General features: G+C 49.6%; 1 protein-coding gene across 3 annotated transcripts in view; it reads left to right on the forward strand.

Annotated features, from left to right (window-relative positions):
- Positions 1 to 11,367, forward strand: part of UNC45B (unc-45 myosin chaperone B) — a 29,358-nt gene extending 17,991 nt beyond the window's left edge. Inside the window, exons 10-19 of one of the 3 annotated variants that reach the window (XM_061177163.1) lie at positions 117 to 211; positions 358 to 505; positions 1,247 to 1,387; positions 2,751 to 2,878; positions 3,803 to 3,869; positions 4,802 to 4,915; positions 5,275 to 5,390; positions 6,206 to 6,323; positions 8,477 to 8,632; positions 11,101 to 11,367. In XM_061177163.1, coding sequence (XP_061033146.1) covers positions 117 to 211; positions 358 to 505; positions 1,247 to 1,387; positions 2,751 to 2,878; positions 3,803 to 3,869; positions 4,802 to 4,915; positions 5,275 to 5,390; positions 6,206 to 6,323; positions 8,477 to 8,632; positions 11,101 to 11,361 — 1,344 coding nt within the window. In that variant the 3' untranslated portion in view covers positions 11,362 to 11,367. The remainder of the gene's footprint in view (positions 1 to 116; positions 212 to 357; positions 506 to 1,246; positions 1,388 to 2,750; positions 2,879 to 3,802; positions 3,870 to 4,801; positions 4,916 to 5,274; positions 5,391 to 6,205; positions 6,324 to 8,476; positions 8,633 to 11,100) is intronic. The other 2 variants (XM_061177164.1, XM_061177165.1) reach the window with 2 other exon arrangements.
- Positions 11,368 to 16,721: the final 5,354 nt, after the last annotated feature.

Below are 16,721 nucleotides of genomic sequence, written 5' to 3' on the forward strand. Positions count from 1 at the left end.
GGTTTATCCAGGCAAAGAAAAGGGGCAAAGTGTTCCAGCCACAGGGACCCGTTTGAGCAAGGCCTCGTTCCCAGGCCTTGGTGTCTCTGATCCTACACATCTCCCCTCCTCCGCAGGGACTCTGTAAACTTGGCTCTGCGGGAGGCACAGACTATGGTCTCAGGCAGTTTGCAGAAGGGTCGACAGAGAAGCTGGCCAAACACTGCCGCAAGTAAGGGGGTCCTATTTCCCCAAGCCCACCATCTTCTCTCGGGGATGTGTCCTAGTGGATGCCAGATCCTAAAAAGCCGCCCACCTGCTGCCCTGAATTGCTTCACTCTTGCCCCAGTCCCAGCACCCTTGCCTCCCCTCCCCCAGGTGGCTGTGCAACACGTCCACAGACACCCAGACCCAGCGATGGGCAGTGGAGGGCCTGGCCTACCTCACGCTGGACGCCGACGTGAAGGATGACTTTGTTCAGGACATCCCTGCCCTGCAGGCCATGTTGGAGCTGGCCAAGGCAAGTGTGGCCCTGGCCTCTGGTCTCAGGATCTGCTGGATTCAGGCTCACGGGGCTGTACGCTGAGCGTGGGAAATCAGACCCCCCTGTCCTCATCCTGACTCTACCCCCTACTCTTCCTGTAAACCTGGGTTGGTCATTTCCCTCTGTCTGGCCCTCATCTTTCCTGACTGTAAAATGGGCTCAGAACTCTTCATGCCTTCCAGGCAGTGGGAGGATGAATAAGATGAGGGTATTTTTTTCCTGAGACCCGCCCCCCTCTCCCCCCCCCAAGGGAGTTGAGGTTTTTGAGGGACTGAGGGGCAGTACCTGGCCTCTTCTGGGCCCCTCCCTCCATCCCAGTCCCTCCCAAATGCCCTTCCTCCTCTGCTGGGCCACCTCCCCCCGCGCCCCTCCTCTCCCCGCTCTTTCCCACCACTGAAGGGTGGAAGTGTGGGAGGGAGTTTCCACCAAAGGGTGTCCAGCTCCCACCCTATCCCAGCGCAGTCTGATGGAAAGCCTATGGGACTGGGCTTTTGAAAGGGGCACAAAGCAAAGAGCGCACTGAGAGGACTCCCGTTCGTGCTCTGGGGTGCTGTTGAGGGGAGCAGAGCCTGTATGAGCAGAGCCAGTTCCTCTCCCTCGGGGCCACGCCAGCCACGCTCCTCCCAAACCAGCCTGCCTGTGAGGGAGCCTCTTGGAGGCAGTGGTTTGTTCTCAGGTTTCCTTGCTGCCTGTCCCCTCCTATCCCCCACCTCCTGCCTCCAGACCCCTGACAAGACCATCCTGTACTCGGTGGCCACCACCCTGGTGAACTGTACCAACAGCTACGACGTCAAGGAGGTCATCCCTGAGCTGGTGCAGCTGGCCAAGTTCTCCAAGCAGCACGTGCCCGAGGAGCACCCCAAGGTGGGGAAGGGGATGGCCGGGAGTGGGGGGGAGCTGTACCACTGGACCGCCAGAGAGGTGGGAAGGACAGTTAATGATGTTCAGGCGCCGTGCCTGTGTGTCTGGGAGGATTTGGTGGAAGACGCAGAGAAATTGAAGAGGATCGTGGTCAGTTTCCCCCACTAGATGGCACTTGTGTTTTTTCTTAGTGTTAATGTTCTGTGGAGGGGCAGGAGGAATCGACAATTTATAGCCGGAGAAACCAAAGGGAGCCAGGATGAACGTTTTATGTTGTTGATTTCATGGACATCTGACAGTTAGTTGTATTTCATGTTTTCCACATTTATACAAATTTTATTTTCTGGGATATCTGGATTTGGGGATATGGGTGCTAAGTACGAATAATGAGAAGCGGAGGGACGGGGGATCAGGGGCAGCCCAGGTGTCACAAATCCCCTTGGGACCCTCCCCACAATGATTCCCTGCACGCAATGGCATACCTTGTATGTGGTTTGTATATGAATATATATGCATTGTATTTCCAGCCAATAAAACATTTAGATTTTTTAAAAAATGACCAAAGTAATAAAACCATGTTGCAAAACAAACACAAATGTGACGTAGAGAAAAGAAAATAGCTACTTGCAATTACATCATCTCCCTCTGAGCACTATTGTCATTTTGGCGTGTTATATCACCTACCAGAGGCTCTTTATTTCTGTGCGTTTTTTAAAAAATAGTTATAATCAGGGGACCTCCCTGGTGGTCCAGTGGCTAAGACTCTGTGCTCCCAATGCAGGGGACCCGGGTCCGACCCCTGGTCCAGGAACTAGATCCCACATGCTGCAACTAAGAGTTCGCATGCCGAAACTAGAGATCCTGTGTGGCTCAACTAAGACCCAGCGCAGCCAAATAAATAAATAAATAATCAATTAAAAAAGAAAAAATAATAAAACTAGTTATAATCAGAATGTAGTTATTATTTTGTACCCAATTTGGGGAAAATACTTTAGATGTTTTCCACACTGCTATGTCGTTCTCTGAATCATTTTTTAAAGCTGCATAGGATTTCACGCAGGCAAGGGTATATAGCATGTTCTGCCGCCATGAAGTTCTAACGTGGCTTCTAGAGATTGCCTCTTCCTAGCCACCCTGAGGATTATCTGTAGAGACTATTCAACCCTGGGGCTGACCCAATCCACTGTTAGGTCAGCTTTATCTGCTGTCTCTCCCCTCCCACCCCTGCTTACCCACCCCGCCCCCATGCATAGCCTAATGGAAAGCTAGCCTTCTGCAAGGAAGTAACATCTAGGTCATCTAGGGTTTTGGACGATCTTCCTTCTCTTTCGGGATTGATTTCCTTGCCATCTTTTCACCTCCCCAGGACAAGAAGGACTTCGTGGACAAGCGGGTGAACCGGCTTCTGAAGGCCGGCGTCATCTCAGCGCTGGCCTGCATGGTGAAAGCAGACAATGCCATCCTCACTGACCAGACCAAAGAGTTGCTGGCCAGGTGCGGCTGCAGCAGTTCAGGGCTGGGGTCTGAGGGGCCTGGAGGCAGGAGGCTGGGTGGGGAGATAGAGATGGCGGGCGTGGGGAGTAAATGAGGGAATGAGCCATTAGGGGCCTGAAGAGGAGGCTGATGGGGGTCAACACTGAAAAGTGACCCAGCGGGCAGGTCATCACAGGGGCAACTCTGCATTGGGAGGAAAGAGGTCACTGTCCATTCTGCTGACCTGGTTCCCAGGCCCTGAAATGCCAAAGATGAAAGGCACGGTTTCTGTGCAGCCTGACGGGAGGCACACAGGCTCACAATTACCACACGACGCGGCAGGTGCCATGATGGGGGACATACAGAGGACGGGCTGGAGCACGAGCAGTGGCCCCCAACTGGCCAGACTGGAGGGCAGGTGGCTAGGCAGCTAGGAAGGCCTCCTGGAAGATGTAACAACTCAGGGGAACCCTGAAGGAAAAAAAGGAGCCACTCAAATGCAGCAGAAGGAAGGGTTCCAGGCAGAGGGAACAGCGTACGCAAAGACCCTGAGGATGGAGGGAGAATGAGTGAATGAGGACGGGGTTCTCCAGGGAGATGTCTGGAGCATGGAGTGCACAGGAGAGAGTGGTGCTAGATAAGACCAGAGAGGACGGCAAGGGCCGGAACATGGTGGTCCTGGGGTGCTTCCATGTGGAAGAGTTTCTCCTGGGTGGTGGGCAGCAGGGAGCCATTTGGTATCTCCCTAAACAGGGATGGGGCCGCTGTTTGCAGCTACATCTGGCCTCACTTCCTCCCCAGTGACTTATGTCCATGGCAGTATCTTCCCAAGGTTAGTTCTGGGGCACGTGCTCACTGGTAGCACTTCCCAGAGTTTCACTGGGCCTGCTGATGCCTGGGAAGGGTGTGCTCATGCACTGAATGTCCTTTATCCTTGCTCTCCAGGGTATTCCTGGCACTGTGTGACAACCCAAAGGACCGAGGTACCATTGTGGCTCAAGGTGGTGGCAAGGTACACTGGGTGGGCTAAGGGGTCCTTGCCATCCTAGAAGGTGCTTCACTGGGGAGAAGCACACTTGTGTATGTGTGTGTATGTCTGTGTGTGTGCGTCTCTGTGTGTGTGTGTATACGTGTCTCTGTGTGTTTGTGTGTGTATGTGTGTAATTGTGTGTGTCTCTGTGTGTATGTATGTGTCTCTGTGTGTGTCTCTTCATTTGTGTACGTGTGTGTCTCTTTGTGTGTGTATGTGTGTGTGCACGTTCTTTGCCTGGCCCAAGAATAATGCACCCCCTGCCCCAACCCGACCTCTGGAATACAGTCATTAAGGTATCTGTGCTGTCGGTGCCTAAGTCTATGAAGTGTCATGGGATTTACTGTGGGATCCCATTTATCCTCCTTGTTACTGGAAGGAACCCTGGTGCAGTAGAGACCGTGGGCTTTGCTATAGAAGGCTTGTCATCTAGTCCTTGATTGTCCCCTTTTTAACTGCGCAACTTTGGGCAAATTACTTAATCTCCCTGAGCCACAGTTTCCTCATCTGTAAAACAAGGGAGAACATCACACACTCACTTTCCAGAATGTCACAAGGATTAGAGAAAATACACTTAAGTGTTGGCTCATAGGAGGTGCTCAGTGAATGGCCGCTATTACGATCAGGTTTGACTTAGTCAGAAAGTAAAAAATGATTGATTTATTTTTCCAAAAGCCACATGAACGTATGGATGGGTGGGGAAGAGGGCGGGCGAAGATCTCCATGTGTGCTGGGAACCAAGGGGAGTGAATCCGTGATTAAGAATTTAACTGTTTTCCATGATGCTCAAGAGTTGACTCTATTACAGAGTCTTCCTGAACTTCTGATGGAACAGACAGCAGTTGGAGAGGGAGGCTGGGGAGAGAGGCCTCTGTACATCTGTGACCGAGGAGTGACTGTGCCCTTTCTTGCAGGCCCTGATTCCCCTGGCTTTGGAGGGCACAGATGTGGGCAAGGTGAAGGCAGCCCACGCTCTAGCGAAGATCGCTGCAGTCTCCAATCCGGACATCGCCTTCCCTGGGGAGCGGGTGGGTGATGGGGGCGGTGGGGTGGTAGTGATGGGAGGAATCTGCTCCCAGGGGCCCTTCCCCTTGTCATCCTACCCCTGGCCTGGGAGGGGGCGTGGTGCTGCCACAAAGAGGGCCATGAATTGGAGGTGTGTGGATCCCAGGCCTGGCTCTACCTCTGACGAACAAGGCCGTCCCCTTGGAAACTCAGTTATCTCATCTGCGAAGTAAAGGAAATAATCCCGCCCCTCAGGATCATTGTGAAGATTGAATCAGACAATGGGTGGGCATGTGCATTGGAAATTCTAGAGCTGGGCACCTGTAAATGACTGGGGGGACATGGTCTCTACCTGACCACTCCTTGACGCCTCCCCCCACAGGTGTACGAGGTGGTGCGGCCCCTTGTGAGACTCCTGGACACACAGAGGGATGGGCTCCAGAACTACGAGGCTCTCCTAGGCCTCACCAACCTGTCTGCGCGGAGTGACAAACTCCGGTGAGTGGGGCGTAGAGGGAGCAGGGGTGGAGAGAAGTGTCCCATGAAGTGTTGGTGGAAATGTCACAGGTACCGTGTGTGCTTTTCTCTGAGGACAGGCTCGAAGGCAGTGGGTAGAAACGACCGTGGGAGGGATTTGAGCTAGCACTTGGAAAGACCACAGTGAATGTGCAAAGCCAAAGGAGACTGGAAAGACATTTCTCTCTGAAGTAGTAGAAAAGATATCAGGTGGATGGGTGGGGATAAAGTGTCCCCACCCATCCCCGGAAGCAGGGGGATGGTGGGATTGGGTTGAAATTCTTTTGATTGCAAGTGGCAGAAAACTCAACTCCAATTGGTTTAAGCATAAAGGGAATTTAATGACTCAGGTCATTAATGACTCATCTGGGATAAACCAGATTCAGGTGCGGCTTGATGCAGGGGTTACAAAGCTGTCCTAGATCCTACATCTCTCCACCTCTTCTGTCTGTATTGTCTTAATTTTCAGACAGGCTCTTCCCCTCTCTCATGATCATATGAGGGTTGCTCCAGACTTCACATCTTCTTGGCTTCATCTCCAGCAGGAGAGAGAAAGACAGTCCCCAGCAATAATACAAGAGAATCTCCAGCTGGGTGACATGTTCATCCCAGACCCTGTTGCTATGGCCAGGATGCTGTGCTATGTCATTGGACGCCCCTCCTGGAGCTGGGGGTGGGATTACTGCCATCTAAACCATGCTGGCTGAGGATGTGGAATGGCCCTTGGGTGGCCAAAACCCCAAATGCTCATTACAGAGGACTCAGCAGCCTCTCTTCTTCCACCCCTCACACCCTAGGCAGAAGATCTTTAAGGAGAAGGCCTTGCCAGATATTGAGAACTACATGTTTGAGAACCATGACCAGCTGCGGCAGGCAGCCACCGAGTGCATGTGCAACATGGTGGTGAGCAAGGAGGTGAGGGGGCTCAGGATGGGAGTGATCAAGGCATGGAGAGTCGGGCCACAGGTCAGGGCCTGGCGCTAGATTGGGGGCTGTTACAGTGGTATTAAGGCAACATTTTGTCAAAGAACCCAGGAATCCCTGAATCTTTCCTAGATGACAGCCTCCCTCCCTATAGGGACCCCGAGAGGAATATAATGCACAAAGAAGACAAAGGAAAATACACAAAGTAATATCATCCCTAGCTGTGGCTTTGACCCCAAAGCTTGGGCTGGATGTTGTAGAAGTCCCATTTCCCCAAGTTATTTACTAAATAATCTCATAGCAAAAAAGATATGAGGCCAGGGCCTCTTAGATGTCAAGAGAGGCTAGACCACTTGCATCTGTTGAAGCTCCACATATATAAAAAAATGAAGAAACGCAAAAACAGTTACAAACGATTTTAGAATATGTTAAATGTTAACATTTAATGAACGATCGCTGTTTCCATAGAAACTGCAATGCACTATAACTGTGTTCGTCACAGAATAATTATAGGATTTGTAAAAATAAAATGAATTCAGAACACGTCAATGGCTTCATGGTCTGGTACTGGGATAAATTATCACATGATGAATGAATGTCTCCTTCTTTCCATCCTGGCAGAGCACTGCTGTGCCTGTAGGTAGAACCTCATCAGAGGTAACAACAGGGTTGAAATCTGAGGCCCTTTGTTAACATGACAACCAGGGCTAGTGGCCGAGTGTGAGACCCGCTCTGTTGCCCTTCAGTTCTTAACTCAAGTCTTGGATGTTCTCACTGTTATAGGAGGAAAACCTGATCCATGAAAGCCTTTTAAAGTCAAAAGAAATAAAGCTACCACAGTCCACCAGGGAGCTGGCCTGAGGCTGGGCTGGGGGCCTGGCAGCCACGTGGGAGAAGAGAGTGTATCCAAAGACAGCGGAGGGGAGAGTGATGGGATGGGGAGCAGCCTCCCCAGCGGGGAGCACCAGCTGCCACAACAACCCGAATCAAAATGAACAGTGGTCCCAACAGGAAAGAAGTTCATTTCTCGCTCACGTTGGGATCAGGTGGCTCGCTTCCAAGCAATGACTTAGGGATGCAGCCATCTTCAATCATCAATAACTATACCCCCCCTCCAAAAAAAGAACTGTCTCTCCCTCTGCCACCTTGAGAGTGGTCTCCATTCAGATGGGGAATGGGGAGACAGACCACAGGAGAGACCCCTGTAGCGCTCCACTATGGTGGCCTGGAAGTGACACACATTACATCCATTCATGTTCTGTAATGAGAATGAGGTCATGGCCGTATTTAGTGCAAGAGATGGGGAATGCAGTCGGGCAGCTGCTTTCGAGTCACACCTGTGCCCCATGAGGGGACTGCACTGACTATCACTATACTCTTACCTCTGAGGACCACTGCTCCAGCTTCAGGGAGATGTAGGTAGAGGTTTATAACCTGGGCAGCTGTGACCTTTGACCCCTCTTGGCGTTCCCCTTCTAGGACACCTCACCCAACAAAATGCCCTTAAATTTAACCAACCAGATTTTACTATAGAGCAGAGGGGTGGCGGGGGGGGGGGGTTGTCAGTGTGCTTTCAGACATGTCAGGGCCCTGGGCCCCGGGAGGCTCTTCTCCTGGCTTTTGGGTGCTTGGGAAGCCTCATCCCTCACCTGGTGAATGGTACAGCAGCTCTTGAGTACCATGTAAACTACCCAACTGTCTGCTGCTCTTGCCAAGCCTCTGTGCCTTCAGGGACTGCAAAGTCATTTAATAGCAGACCCTGAAGGCCCATCTGTTGTGGGAGAAACAGTCCAGGCTTCCCCAAAGGGAAGTGAAACATGGCTTTTCAGGCAACATCTACCCTTCAGGAGTCTGTGCCTGCCCTTTCCCCAGGGGTTGGAGAGCTGAATGCAAACAGAGGCGACAGCAAATGCTATACAAGGAACCCCTTATTCTCTTTAACCTTTTAGCTGGAGGAGTCTGTAGCACTTTCATCTAGCTAGTCAGAGAAGACTTCCTGAAGGAGGAGGTGTCATGGGTGAGCTGCTCAAAGAGAAGCTCTGAGGGATCTTGGGTCAGAGAATATGGCTCCAGATGCACCTTTCCCTCTCCAGGCTGGGCAGGTGGGGGCATTTTTCTCTGAGCCATGTACCCGCCTCCCATAGGTACAGGAGAGGTTCCTGGCTGACGGGAATGACCGGCTGAAGCTGGTGGTGCTGCTCTGCGGGGAGGATGATGACAAGCTGCAGAATGCGGCCGCGGGGGCCCTGGCCATGCTGACAGCAGCACATAAGAAACTGTGCTTCAAGATGACTCAAGTGGTGAGAGTGGGCCCTAGGGACTCTGGGGAATCCCCCTACCCTCAGACCACACTGCCCTGTATGATCCTCTGGGGGGGAGGCCAGCCCCTGTATCTGTTCCTACCACCTAAAGAGAGGAGAATCTATACGCTTCGACCCCTTACACTCATTATTTGGACTCCCTAAGTGTGCTAACTCACTTTGGTGGTGCTTATAAGTCATTTCTTAAGAATAATGACAATAATAATAATAGCACTAACTATTGCCGTGGAGCCCCTGAGCTCCCCAAGAGAAGAATGGATGTGGTTGGGTTACCATCCACAGTTTGGCGAAGAGGCAGCAGATTCTCTTAAGTTCACGTGATGACCAGACCCTTTGTGGGACCGTGGCCATCTCAGCAGGTGTAATGAGAGTGATATTGACACAGCCGCAAACAAGGGGATGCAAAATGAAACTTTCCTTATTTCACCAAACTGAACTTAGTTTGTGGGCATCATATTCACTGATGGTGAAAAATGTAAACATCTCAAAAAAAAGTAAACATCTCAATTCAAATATTTTAAAGCAAGTCTGCTTTAAAGGCAGGCTCTTTTAGATAGCCAGCTTAAGGCAGGTGTGTGTGTGTGTATTCCCTAAATTCCATGGGGGCTTATGCTGTCCTGGCACCAGGGGAGGGGTCTCTCTCCTAGATGTAGCTCATCCTGCTTGGTCCCTGGCCTTCAGCACTCTCCCTAAGGCAAGTTTTTCAAAATTGTAAGGTGTGTAAGAGTCACACGGAGGGCTGGTTAAAACACTTTCCCCAGATATTCTGACTGAGTAGATCAGAGGTGGGGTGCTTTCAGCCTGGGGACCACAGGCTGCTGTCCTAAAGCAGCTTCTGCTGAAGTTACTGGTCACACATTTCTGTCACCAGGCCCCGCAGGGTGCTCTGTGACTCCTCCACTTACTGTTCTCCAGGCGCTGCTCTAAGTGCTTGCACCTATTATGTCATTCCATCTTCCCAACAACCCTGTGCGGTGGGCATGATTATTATCATCCTCATTTACCGATGGTGAAACCGAGCTCAGAAAAGTAATAGCCCAACACCACACAGCCAGTTAGATAGGAGGGGACTGGGATCCTTCAGGATTGCAACCCACTCCTGGCCACTTCTTCCATCTTCCCAAGGGGCTCAGAAATCCTGCCTGCGTTCCTGTCCCAGGGAGCGATAGGCACTAGACCCATGATCAATTACGCATCAGCATAAAATCTTTCCCTGAACCCTACCACAGCTAGCTGAACTTTCCTTTCCTTTCCCTGTGGTAGGATACAGTGCAGAGTTTACGAAAGTCTGCTTAGAAGCTCAGAAGAAATAATTTGCCTTTTCTTCCTCTCTGTATCTGTCTCCCCATCTGAGAGCGGTGTACGTAGAAAGGTATCCCTGCTAACCACTGGAGGGTAACAGGTCTGAGGAAGCAAAGGGGAAATTGTTGGATTAGTGCCTAAAATCATCATTCCTGTCCACTTCTACTTGATGGGCTCTTACTATGCTCTAGCCATCATGCTAAGCTCTTTTCATGTGTCATATCATTAGATCATCACAATATTATGAGGTAAGATAACAGATGAGGCTCCTGAGGCTTGGAGAGGTTAAATAATTTAGTGAAGGTCATACAGTTGGTAAGTGGCTGAGTTGGGACCTGAACACTAGTCTCTCTGACTCCAAAACCCATACTGATAACTATTCTTTTCTGTGTCTGTTGAATGTTGTAAGTGTCAAGCCTCCTGGTTCTATTCTCAGCTCCATTTCTGTCTCCTGGGGGGTGATCAGAGTGGTCTAGAGTCCTGTCTCCCCCATGTACAGTAGTTGGGCTGCTTCACAACTGGGAATGGAGGAGAGAGATGGAGGAGGGGTGGAGGAGAGGATACACTCCAGACTCCAGTGTTAATTCCAGTTGAAGTCAGGGCTGGTGGAGTGCATGCCTAGGGCATGTCTCTAAGGGGCACCTGGGTTGGCAGAAGCAGGCGTTGTGCATGCGTCCAGGGTTAGAATCCTCCTTTCTGAACACCCTCCATTCCCATTCCACTCAGGCATGCAGTGGCCCTGTCCCTTTGCTTCTCAAGATGCTTAAAAATTAAATGGATGTGTGGATGTTTATTCTCTACTATTTCCAGATGTGGGACCATAGCTAAGTTACTTCCTCTCCTTGAACCCCAATTCCTCCACTTATAAAATGAAAAGGATTGGATCATTTCAAGTTCCTTCTAGTTCTTCAATTCCTGCCCTGGTCCTGGTAAGGAGATGGGCATCACCCAGCTAGTCCCAAGGGGCTCAAGTGGGCATATGCTGAGTCCCATACAGATAACCAGATGTGTGCTTGCCCTTTCAGAGCTCAGGATCTGGGCCTGGCCAAGGCCCAGATTTATCTTGTTTATCTTGTCCAAAATCTCCTTTCTCCATCCCCCCACTGATTCCTCCAATCCTTCCTTATCCTCCTCCCCACCTTCAGACGACTCAGTGGTTGGAGATCCTACAGCGGCTTTGCTTGCATGACCGGCTATCAGTTCAACACCGGGGCCTGGTCATTGCCTACAACCTGGTGGCGGCTGATGCTGAGCTGGCCAAGAAGCTGGTGGAGAGTGAGTTGATGGAGATCCTGACTGTGGTGGGCAAACAAGAGCCGGACGAGAAGAGGGCAGCAGTGGTTCAGACAGCTCGGGAATGTCTCATCAAATGCATAGATTATGGCTTCATTAAACCAGTGTCTTAGACAGGGGCCCAGAGGGATGCTGGGGCTGCTCCTGAACTGTGCAGAGTTCTGAGCTATGAACTCCTGGGGTGTCAGTTCAGCTAGGGATCATAGCAGCGACCATGAAGTCTCCATATAAAAGAAGGATCTGATTGTCCCCTGAGTTGTGAATCTCCCCCTTTGCTCTAGGAAAGTTTGCATGTTTCATTAGCTCTCTTGTTCCTTGCATCTGTCATGTTCCCCAAATTCCTAGAATAATTTTCATCTGTGATTAGGAAGACAGGTTGGATAATTCTTTCTGTACCCATTCCAGAGGCCAGGATAATGGGCTGAAGTTCTTTATATTTTGGAAAATGGATTGTGTGGTAAAGTAGGAACTAACAGGTGTGTGAATATAAACGTTAGTGCTGGTGCATCTGGATGCTGATCTGTGCTGGTTTTTATATCCTCTCTCCCATGCTGTTTGAATAAGGCTGCCTAGAACTGCATGTTTCAGCTGTAGTGCCCTGTCCCAGCCCCATGTCCATTCCCATCACTCAACTATGATGGAAGTCCAGTTTATGTTCAAGAGTATGACATGATTTTTGCAATTTACTTGGGGAAATCTTCTAAGCAAGATGGATGTGATGAATATAAATAAGATCGACTCATAGTACTTTAAGCAAAAAAAAAAAAAAAAAAAAAAATTCATTGGTTCATATATCTTGTCAGTGCAGGGAAAGGTCTGACATTGTTAGAACCAGGACTCAAATGTTGTCATCAATATTCTTTTCTGTGTGAGGGCTTTTATCTCTCTGTCATCCCCCGTGTCATATCTTGGTTTTAATTTCCTCTGGGTTGGGCTTAATTTCTGGCAAGCTCTTTTCATCTGGTGGGAAAGATAGTGCCCAGAAGCTCCAGACTTCCACGTTTGTTTGTTTTTTCCCATGGTCTGTGGGATCTTAGTTCCCCGACCAGGGATCGAACCCTGGCCCTCAGCCGTGAATGTAAGGTGTCCTAACCACTGGACCGCCAGGGAATTCCCACATAGTTGTTATACCTCATAATTATGGGAGAGAAGAGAGAGGACCATTCTTAATAACCCATCAACATTCCCAGAGATAACTCTGATATGTGTAGCTTGTATCACATTTCCATATATCACATTAACAGCACGAAGAAGAAAAATAATATGATTATTTCAATAGATGCAGGGAAAACATTTGATAAAATTAAACAAGTCATGATAAAAAATTCCAGTAAACTAAAATTAGGAGACTTCACTAGTCTGATAAAGATTATCTACATAAAGGCTACAGCCTAAATGATATTTAATGATCCCCCTGAGATTAAGAATGAGACACGGGACTTCCCTGGTGGCACACTGGTTAAGAATCCTCCTGCCAATGCAGGTGACGTAGGTTCAATCCCTGGTCCAGGAAGATCCCACATACCATGGAGCAACTAAGCCCGTGTGCCACAACTACTGAGCCTGTGCTCTAGAGCCCGCGAGCCACAACTACTGAGCCTGTGCGCCACAACTACTGAAGCCCGCGTGCCTAGAGCCCGTGCTCCGCAACAAGAGAAGCCACCGCAATGAGAAGCCCGCGCACCGCAACAAAGAGTAGCCCCCGCTCACCACAACGAGAGAAAGCCTGCGTGCAGCAACAAAGACCCAGCGCAGCCAAAAAAAAACCATAAAACAATACTTGCTATTACCAGTTCTATTTGGCTTTGTACTAGAGGTTCAAGCTAGTACAATAAGGCAAGAAAAGGAAATGAAAAGCAGAAAGATTGAAAATCAAGAAGTAAAACTTTCAAATTATTCACACAACAGGACTATACATGTATACATGTACACGTGTACAGAAAAAATTTACAGATAAACTCTTAGAAATAATAAGTGAATTTAGATACAAGGTCAATTTACAAAAATTAATTGTATTTCTGTATACCTGTAACAATTAGGAAATTAAAATGTAAAAGATGATGCCATTTACAATAACAAAAACTACATCAAATACTTAGGAACAAATCATGTGAAAGATGTTGAAGGATTCTACATAGAAAACTATAAAATATTATTGAGAGAAATAAAAGAAAACCTACATAAATGAGAGATATTACCATGTCATGGATTGGATGACTCAATATTAAATTGGGGATGTACATTCTCTCCAAACTGCCATATAGGTTCCATGAAATGCTAATCAAACCTGAGCCTTTTGGGGGACAGACTGATAAGTTATTTCTAAAGTGTATATGAAAATGCAAATAATCCAGAACACTTGAGCAAACTACTTGAACAGGCATGTCATAAAAGAGGCCAATAAATATATGAAAAGATGCTCAACCTCACTAGTCATCAGGACAATGGAAAATAAAAGTATTATGAGATGCCACTATAGACATTAGAATGGCTAATATTAAAAACACTGACAAAAATCAAGTGTCGGTGAGAATGTGGAGTAACTGGAACTCTTATACATTGCAGGTGGGAATGTAAATTACTACAACCACCTAAGAAAATGTATTTGGCAGTATCCCTAAAAGTGTTAAGCAGTACCCACTAAAATAGCCAGCAACTCCTAGGTACAGAGTCAACAGAAATACATACTTATGTGCGCCAAAAACCATGTACTATACAATGAATGAAAACATTTTCAATCACAGCTCCCAAGTGCAAATAACCCCAATGTCCATAGAAAATAGATAAATTGTTCCATCCTCATACAGGAGAAGATGATACACCAATGAAAGTGAATAAACTACTACTACATACAACAATATGGAGGTAACTTACATAACATTCAGTGAAAGGAGCTGGACCTAACACCATGTCCTGTATAGTGAATGATTCCATTTGTATAGGTTCAAAACCAGGCAAACTAGCCTATGGTATTTAGAGTTGGGATACTGTTTACAGTACTTGTAGGGAGAAGGGAGTGGATAGTGATGAGGAGGGACCCTAAGAGAGCATCTAATTTTTGGTCTGGATGTGTTCACTTTCATCAAACTTACGATTTATGCACTTTTCTGTATGTTTCATTTTTAGCGACTTAATTTAGAAAGTAAATGTTTTTCTCTTAAGAGTGTTAGGATTACATAAAAGAATGGATCTTAAGCACCTGGTTAGTAGCATATGAATACTCAATTAGTTCCCTTCCTTTCATCTGATTAATATTCCCTGTCCCAACTGATGGATCTGTACTTCAACAGGTCACTTAGGGGAACAGGACTGGTGAGTAAGCCAGTTAACATTTGCAGATTCACCCAAGGAATGGCAGACACCTGGCCTCAGTGTGTTTAGGAAACAAGGGTTCTTGGCCGGGAGCTGGCAGTGGTGAAATGCAATAACATCTGTTCTTCGAGATTCCAAGGCGAAGTGGCCGCAGGGCGCCAGGTGAGAGCCCAGGTTGGAGCTGGGATTGTACTAAACCACCCAGGAGCCCCCACGGTGCTGCTTACTCTCCCAGGAAGTGCGGGCTCCCATTACATCTCTCTTAGTTCCTGCACCAGGGATGGAATCCTCGTCCCCTGCACTGGAAGAGCAGAGTCTTAACGACTGGACCGCCAAGGAAGTCCCCCCCATTACCTCTCTTTGCAGACTGCTTCCCTCGCCCTTCGCCTTCTTGGGCCTGTTGGAGTGTCTGGGCCGGGCCGTGGCGCTTGAGTCTGGCACATCGCCAGCGCCCAGAAAATAGTGCTTGATTTTGTTTTCTCTGAACCGCAAAAACACCTGCACCTGTCACCATCTGCAAATTCCAGTGCCTTGGGGGAGCTAAGAAAGTCTGTCTTAGACAACACGTACGCTTTAAGAATTTCATCAATAAGAAAGGAGGGAAAGAAGGGAGGGAGGGAGGGAGGAAGGAAGGAAGGAAGGAATGAAGGAAGGAAGGAAGGAAGGAAGGAAGGAATTAGGAAGGAAGGAAGGAAAGGGCGTGGTCTTTAAGAATCTGCCTGCCGATGCAGCGGACGCGGGTTCGATCACTGTTCCGGGAAAATCCCATATGCCGGGGAGCAACTAAGCTCCTGCGGCACCACTCCTGAGCCTGCGCTCTAGAGCCCGCGAGCCACAACTACTGAAGCCCGCGCGTCTAGAGCCCGTGCTCCGCAAGAAAAGAAGCCACCCCAATGAGAAGCCCGCGCCCTGAAACGAAGAGTAGTCCCTGCTCGCCGCAACTAGAGAAAACCCCTGGGCAGCAACAAAGACCAAATGCAGCCAAAAATAAATAAAATAAATTTATTTTAAAAAAAAAAGAGCCGAAAAGTGTACTTTTGCAGAAGCGGAGGCTCGATTTCCTACCTCCTTCTCGCTCCATCGCTCACACTCACCTCCTCTCGGCCGGGAACCTGAGCGCATCTGGCAAATCAAACAGGCACCCACCGGCTGGAAGCACCCCGCCCCCCGGACAGCGCAGGGATTGAGGCGTCTTCCCGTGGGCGCAAGAGCCGGAGGTGGGAGGGTGCGGGGATGTGGAGAGGCACCGGGGTCCACCCGCGAGAACCATCGCTATCGTCCTTCTGGGCGTGGATCCCCGGGCTGAGTAGTTGCTGTTGTCGCTCGGTGCCCCCACCTCCGTGGCGACGCGGCCGGGTGGCGTCCCCCAGCCGGACACAAGGAGCAGACACGGGCGGGAGGCTGGAGCGCGCTGGTGCCTCTACCAAGACACCCGCATGGAGGACGCGCGAGCTGGTAGCGAGGCTCTGCCACCTCCTAGGGAAGATCCTCAAAGACTCGCCTCTCCCCAGACCTCCGGGGTCTCATCCGCCCCGGATCTAGGAGGACGTGGACGGGGTGCGTCGGGCGCTGCCCCGCCCGCCCCTCTCCTGCCCCCGGCGTGGCCGCTTCCTAGCTCCAGACTCCGCAGAGACTTTCCCAGAAAGGCCAGCGTGGCGGCTCTAAGGGCGGGGCGACCCAGGCAGAGGACGGGTTGGGACCCGACCGGAGGGATCCAGATCAGATGTAACCACTTGCTTGCACCGGGAAGCACTGAATACTCAGAAAGGAGGGGCATCTGAGTGATGGAGGTGGGGCTGCGGCAGCCTGGCGGGAGAAGCACTTTGGACAGACAGGTCCAAGGGCCCTCAGTCAGGCGCAGATCTCCCGATTTCCTGGACGTCCCTCCCGCTCCAGGTTCTGAGAGTAAGCACAGGCGGGTAATAGGAGCTGCAGAGGCACTTGCTGCGCTATAGCTGTACGGACAACTTACACCGTACTCTCAGGTAGGATTTCATAATCTGTAAGGAGGAAAGAGATAATGAAAACGACCTCAATACAGTAAAATACCAAGTGCCACCGGCAGGGGGATACATTTGTCACTTCCTTCTATTTGGTTCTGCCAAAATGACACTTTGGCACTGACCTTTAAGGTTCTGAGGTCTGTGGGTTTCCCTCTTAG

Source organism: Eubalaena glacialis, chromosome 19 (assembly GCF_028564815.1).
Source record: "Eubalaena glacialis isolate mEubGla1 chromosome 19, mEubGla1.1.hap2.+ XY, whole genome shotgun sequence".
NCBI lineage: Eukaryota > Metazoa > Chordata > Mammalia > Artiodactyla > Balaenidae > Eubalaena > Eubalaena glacialis.